The 6,949-nt window shown below is 41.8% G+C and overlaps 1 protein-coding gene across 5 annotated transcripts in view; it reads left to right on the forward strand.

The window, feature by feature from the left end:
* Window positions 1–6,632, forward strand: part of GATA5 (GATA binding protein 5) — a 46,542-nt gene extending 39,910 nt beyond the window's left edge. For all 5 annotated transcript variants that reach the window (XM_072996760.2, XM_078392109.1, XM_072996759.2 and 2 more), the window contains exons 4-7: window positions 495–620; window positions 2,469–2,556; window positions 4,568–4,692; window positions 6,019–6,632. In XM_072996760.2, coding sequence (XP_072852861.1) covers window positions 495–620; window positions 2,469–2,556; window positions 4,568–4,692; window positions 6,019–6,174 — 495 coding nt within the window. In that variant the 3' untranslated portion in view covers window positions 6,175–6,632. The remainder of the gene's footprint in view (window positions 1–494; window positions 621–2,468; window positions 2,557–4,567; window positions 4,693–6,018) is intronic.
* Window positions 6,633–6,949: the final 317 nt, after the last annotated feature.

Genomic DNA, 6,949 nt, shown 5'->3' on the forward strand with positions numbered 1-6,949 from the left:
ATCTCCCAGGACGTTCTTTTAATTTGTCTCAGGATCTGTCCTCTTTCGTTTAATGCAAACAGAAGCCCACTCACTCTAACAGCTCTGCCCCCACCCGCGCCCCCCTGCTTGTGCATTTAAGCACCTTTGTTGTTGTTTAGTCCTTAAGTTGTGTCCGACTCTTTGTGACCCCATGGACCAGAATAGACCAGGCTCTCCTGCCTTCCACTGCCTCCCAGAGTTGGGTCAAATTCATGTTGGTCTCTTCAATGAAACTGTCCAACCATCTCATCCTCGGTTGTCCCCTTCTCCTCTTGCCTTTACACTTTCCCAACATCAGACTCTTTTCCAGGGAGTCTTCTCTTCTCATGAGATGGCCAAAATATTGGAGCCTCAGCTTCAGGATCTTTCCTTCCAGTGAGCGCACAGGGTTGATTTCCTTCAAAATGGATAGGTTTGTTCTCCTTGCAGTCCAGGGGACTCTCAAGAGCACCTTTGCGTTTCCTCTTTTTCAGTCTTCCTCTAGACGTGCCGGTCTTCGCTGCACTAACTGTCATACAACCAACACGACACTCTGGAGACGGAATGCAGAAGGCGAGCCCGTCTGCAACGCCTGCGGATTGTACATGAAGCTCCACGGGGTGAGTTCCTAGTTTCCAAACCCTAGCAAACCTATTTGATTGTATCTTTATTTCATTTATATCTTCCATGTTCTCCAAGAAGCATGAGGGGGTACACAAGATTCTCCCCACCACCATCTCCATGTGCAACATCCCCTTCACAACAATCCTGTGACGTAGGTTCAGTTTCAGGATAGTGAGTGCTCCAAGTGGTAGGCTGATTTTGTTCAGGATTTGTCCAAATCTGATATGGAGCCTTGGTATTTAGTTATAGGCACTGTGAAGTATAGGGAGTAAGGAGTTGTACTAAAGATTCTGCTCCCCTTTGCTTCTTCCATTGATAGACTCTATACACAACAATCTACGTGTCTGTGTTGTATGCTACTTGGTACACTGTGTTATAATTGATGGTATTATACATACATTAATAGACCTCATCATGCACATGTGCATTCAGCAATTCAGTGCGATACCCCATACAAATATGAAACTAGGGAAAACACTAGCCACCCAGTCTAAGAGTGAAGGTCTGGAGAGATCAACATGGTGGTGGCAGCGGTGGGCTGGCCTGAGAAGGTGCAGCTGAATGGTAGAATATATGCTTTGCGTGCAGAAGGTCCCAGAAAGGAGTGAAACTCTGAAATTCAGGAATCTCATTATCAATCAGTTTTTGGCCAGATGGACTCATGGTATATGATCACTTTCTAGGTTCCTGTCCTGTATCCACCTGAGAGTAAATCCTCGTGAAGTCAACTGAGATTATGTTTGAGTAGGCTGTAATATAAGAGTGGGCGACAAGAGAGATCCTTGTAGGCCCCCCCCCCCAGGCTTTTTACAGACCTGCTCCAGCCAAATCAGAAGGGGGTAATGCTGAATTTCAGTGCTGCAACAGAAAAGAAAAGCAGGAGTTTTCACCTTTTTTTAAAGAGATGTTATGAGAATGGGGGTCTTGTTGTAGTGTAGAATCATATCACCAGACATTTCTAGGAAATACCGTTCTCTTTTCAAATAAAGTGTTTATTTCGAGAGCACTGTTCTTCGGCATGAAAATATGCTTTGGAAAAGCACACGGCTTTCCACTTTTGAGTGTGGCTTACCACTGCATAATGCAACCTCCACTGGGATCCAGAATGTATCACACACCGTTTCATTCATTCATTCATTCATTCATTCATTCATTCATTCATTCATTCATTCATTCATTCATTCATTCAATTTCTGTACTACCCATCTAACAAAATCTTCACTCTGGGCATTCAACAATAAAAATATATAAAGACAACATAAATTATGAAATCAGCTATAAAACACTGAAGCTATCATTACAAATAAACAAAAGAAGGCACAATAATTCTGTCCTTCTTCTTCATTTGTCCCAATTAACTGAAGAGAACCTCCTGAAAAGCTTCTTTAAAAAGTTCTGGAACTTTTTTAAGGCTTTAAGGGAAGATGCCTGCTATGATTCTGCAGGGAGAGCATTCCATAAGAGGGTGCCACTTTGCTTTACATTACATCATAATGCCTTCCTTTTAGAGTGATGCTCAGGCCTCTCAAGATTTTGGGATCACGAAGCTATCTTTGTTCTCACGAGCGTGAGAGCTTTTGCCTATGGCTATCCCACCTTTTAGGCTGGGAAACAGGGAAAATAAAATGAAAAAATATGTCGGAAAGTTCTCTGCGTATTGCAGCTTAAACATCAACATGGCCAAGGACTGCCAATGAGAAAAATAGTTCCTGTGAAGGACAAGGACACCATGTATATTGCACAAGCACAGTGTCTATTTTTTTGGGGAAATTATATGCATGCATGTAGGCAAGAAATACAGGTCTAACCAAGTACAAATTATTTTTATCCTCTTTGATATCAAGGTACCAAGGCCTCTGGCAATGAAAAAGGAAAGCATCCAGACAAGGAAGAGGAAACCAAAAAATATCAACAAAGGCAAATCCTCAACAGGTAGTAATCATTGTAGTTGCTGTTGTTCTGTTGTCAAGTGTGGATGGTGCTTTTCAAGGGTACGCAAGAAGATGCCACAAGATACTGGCAGTCTACATCTTTATACAAGGGAGATAACAGGAGACGGGCAGGCGAAATGAAGAGAAGGGTCTTTGGTAAAGCTAATGGCTCTTAATTGTTGGTTCAGAATCAAGCCAAGCCCAGCAATTCACATTCAAGCAAGGATAGCTTGCAACAATATCAGGTTGCTTGGGAAAAAAATTGTTCCGCCTCCTGGCTACCGTAAAGGCATGGAGAAGACAGGGGACTTGAGTGTCAAAGTAGGCGGTGTGATTGTCTCCACTAAAAGTCCTCGCATGTCAACCTTGAGGGCCTCAAGAAACTTTTGGCTTGGCTGGAAGAGACAAAAAAGAATAGTTTAGGCCAGGAGTTAAGGTTGCCAGGCTTCAGGGTGCAGTCTGGAGTCTTGTTCTGATTCTCTAGCGCTCCAGACGGAAAGATCAGTGTCAGGGCAAGTGAGTGGTCATGAGGCTGGCAGTCATTTTAGTTCTGTCTCAGAGATGGCTTTTAAGGCTGGACACCCATCTGTACCCATTCCCGGTGGGTTGGCAGTAATCTTTCCATAGGCCGCAGCAGGAGGATCAGGCCTGGGTGTGGGGGAAACTCCATCCATGCCATGTTTGGTGTAGGTAAGGCAGCAATGGATTCAGGTTTTAATGGGATATCAACCCATGCTGTCTTGATAAGGTACGCCCTGATACATCCCCTGGTATCTCCCCCTTTCCTGTGAAGGGTGGAGGACATTTTATCATTGTGAATGGCCATTGGTGACTTGGCAGACAATTAGTATCTAAGCACATCAGATAACATAAACTGTTGTATGTCAGGAAGGGTTCCTCATCAAGGTTTCAACCATCCTTGTCTTACTGCATGATAATAAGGACATAATAGGGTATTACAGGATTGTTTTCCCATCACCACCAAGTTGAATTTTGTTCATTTTTTCCCTTCCCCATTCCTCAGTCCCTTTCTCTTCCCTTGCCCTCTCATTTTAGAGTCACAGGGATCACATCAATTTTGGGGCTATTTGGCTTTACCTCAGCTCTTATTCCATGTTTCTCTAAAGAGTACAAATAGGTATTCCCAAAATACCTATTTGTATTTTGTACTGGTCTGATAAAGATGTTAACTCGCCCAGAACTTCATTTCTATGTCTGGATCCTGTGGTTATTTGTTTTCTACCCTCCTTTTAGGGTGTGTGTTTTTTTAAATAAGGTTTTGCACTTCTGTAAACTTTGAAGCTTGTTGACTCTTCTTGTACACGGGTTTGCCTACTTAAGAACTGGCTTGTGGAGAATGGGGTTCACTTTTACTCAAGAGTGGTGTCCAGTTGTGGTGTATTCCAGTGGTTCTAAAATGTGGGTCCCCAGATGTTCTTCGGCTACAACTCCCAGAAATCCTGATCAGCACAGCTAGTGCAGCACAAGCTTCAATTGTAGTCCAAGAACATCTGGGGATCCCAGTTTGAGAAGCACTGGTGTTGCAGATAGAGTGAATGGTCCAGGACTCTGGAGATCAGGGTTCGAATCCCTACTTGGTCATGGGAACTCACCAGGGGAGTCGAGCTGGTAACACAACTCCTTAAATATCTCACTTACTATGAAGGTCCTGTTAGGTTTTGAATTGACAGCATGTAATGAAATAATTAACAGAGCTTGGAATGCAAGGAAAAGTTACTTTTTAAACTTTCAACTCCCAGAATCCCCCACCCAACATGGCTAAGGATTCTAGGAGTTATGGGTTAAAAAAATATATCCATAAGCACTGACTGTAGGACAGAAATAAATGGAATGATGTTAAGTCTTGGAGGGGTATGCATGGCTGTGAGAACTATTGAAAGAAATGGAAATGTGAACAGATCTTGTGGGGAGTGCTAGCAAAGGGTGACCATAATGTGATGTGCCTCATGCATACATTAATGTATCCTTTCTTACACCATTCTCTTTCTCAGGGTCTGCAACTTCAACCACTAATTCACCTTCTTCCATTACCAATTCTGAAAGCACCGTCACTTTAAAAACGGAACCCGCTGTAACTGCGCAGTACGTGGGGCAGCCAATAGTCTCTGCTTCCCAGGTAAAATATTCCAGAGACATCAATAGATGGGGGGGGCATTTATATTTGATTTGTGCTCCCTTGATGCAGCTAAAGTAGCCTGTGGTAACTCAACCATGGGCCATGGGTAAGGTGGCACGATGGACATTTTGCGCTTGATTTTGCTAGCCAGAGTATCAGTGATCTGTAATTAGGTGGGCTCAGTAAAATAAAATCAGAACTTAAAATAGTGGGCCAGATTTGACATACATTTATTTATTTATTTATTTATTTATTTATTTGTTTGTTTGTTTGTTTGTTTATTTATTTATTTATTTATTTATTTATTTATTTATTTATTTATTTATTTATTTATTCATTCATTCATTCATTCATTCATTCATTCATTCATTCATTCATTCCATTTATACCCCGCCTATCTGGCCATATTGACCACATGTTAAAATTAAAATCTCTGATTAATGTAAGGCAAGAAGAGTACATGTAATCTTTTTTTAAAATAACATTTCAAAGTAACATTAATGTGTTGCAAATGTTACTTTAAAACCATGTTCCTTAGATGCATCTCTCCATTTGTCTTGTTATCCCAAAAGTAACTATTTTAAAAGTAATTTCTTATTTTGTATTTATGCTACACTTTTCTTTTTTTTTCAGAGTAATGGCATGCAACTAGATGGTGGAGTATAGAAATATAATGTAATATAATATTTCCAAGTTCTGCATACAATTTAGTGCACTGAACACAAACCTTTTAAAAGAACCAAAGCAGTGAAAATGACTGCATAAAAGACTTAACATTAAAGTAAAAAGCAGTCTGGAACAGCTAAGATTTCTAAGCCTTATTTAAAACAGAGAAGGAAGCCAGCATGAGGACATTCAGTAAGTCTGGGTCACCACAGAAAAGGCCCCCCTCTCTTGCGCCAGCTGGCTTAAAAATCCTTCTGGTGGATACATGATCTGGCTTATCTTAAGACCTGGACAGGTTCACATGGGTGTGGAGCAGAATAAGAAGAGGGGAAGCCTTTTTTTAAAAAAAAGACAGCAAAAGTTAAAGCAAAACTGGATACAGGGAGTCCATCAAGAGAGAGAAGGATCAAGCCTGATAATGCTACTTTTTTGCACAGAATTTCTGAAAATACTGTAGGGAAGTTGAAGATAATGTTTTTCCAAGCTGCGGGTGGGGATCTGTGTATCCCAAAGCTGCAAAGAGCATGAATATATAGAAGTCCAGATCTTGAATTAAGCCGCTGACCAGCCATACATTGTCAGTCACTAGAGGGATTTAAACCAGTTGAAAGCCCTAGAAGCATTTTTCATTATTCTTGTCTTGACTGTCGCTCTTCATAGGGTCCAAGCCCGTCTGAAGAAGTGTTGGCCGACAGCCACACCCAGTTCAAGTACGAGCCGGAGGATTACCCCTTCTCTTCGCCCTCCATGCCCCAGCCCTCAGGACTCAGTGTTCCCCTTCGCCAAGACTCGTGGTGCGCATTGGCACTGGCCTAGGGACCCAGCCTTCCATGTTGGAATCAAACACTAGAGAACCACCTTGGATTGTCACAACGTTGGTGGACCACAAGAGAAAGGACCTCCCTGGCTTAGTACTTTGGATCAGAGGCTTCCTGTAATCAACACAGTTCTATGTTTCTAAAGACTGGTGTCTACTGTTATTATGGAGGATGCTTCCTTTGAATGGCAACAGAGGATGGTCAGTCGCATTCTTCTTGATGCATCTGATTCTTTGGGTATTTCGGTTCTGTGCCAACTTTTTACTCTTACCAATCAAAAGCAAGGGTAAACGGGGGTCTCTGATCTCTCCATTCCCTGTGATCCATCCAAACAAAATAAATCCAGAATCTTGTCTTTTGATCGTAGTGATTTTCCTCCCTTTCCCCCATCTCTTTTTATGACCTCCTTGTGTGCAATTTTACTACACTTCCCAATAAAGACTATGATAGAATGTGGCACCTGTCACTTAATTTTATTGCAATGTAAATACTTTATGCTTTTCAAATGTTTATTGGTAATGAGAAGAAGTGGGGAAATCCCCCCCGCCCCTGTTTTAAACTTTCAACACTCCTTGTTTTACATTAAAAGCGATCGTGGTAAGAGCCTGCTAGCTTTTTGAATGCCTAATTTATCATCATTAAAAAGAAGTCCCGTATGGAAACTCCCTTGTATTGGTCTTCAAAGTGTAACTTCGGTGTCAGCAGACATCCAACGTTGAATCCCGAATGGGGCAATGCAGACCAAAGGCCATCAGGGGGAGCAACTACTTTCC

This window comes from Pogona vitticeps, chromosome 4 (genome assembly GCF_051106095.1).
Source record: "Pogona vitticeps strain Pit_001003342236 chromosome 4, PviZW2.1, whole genome shotgun sequence".
Lineage (NCBI taxonomy): Eukaryota > Metazoa > Chordata > Lepidosauria > Squamata > Agamidae > Pogona > Pogona vitticeps.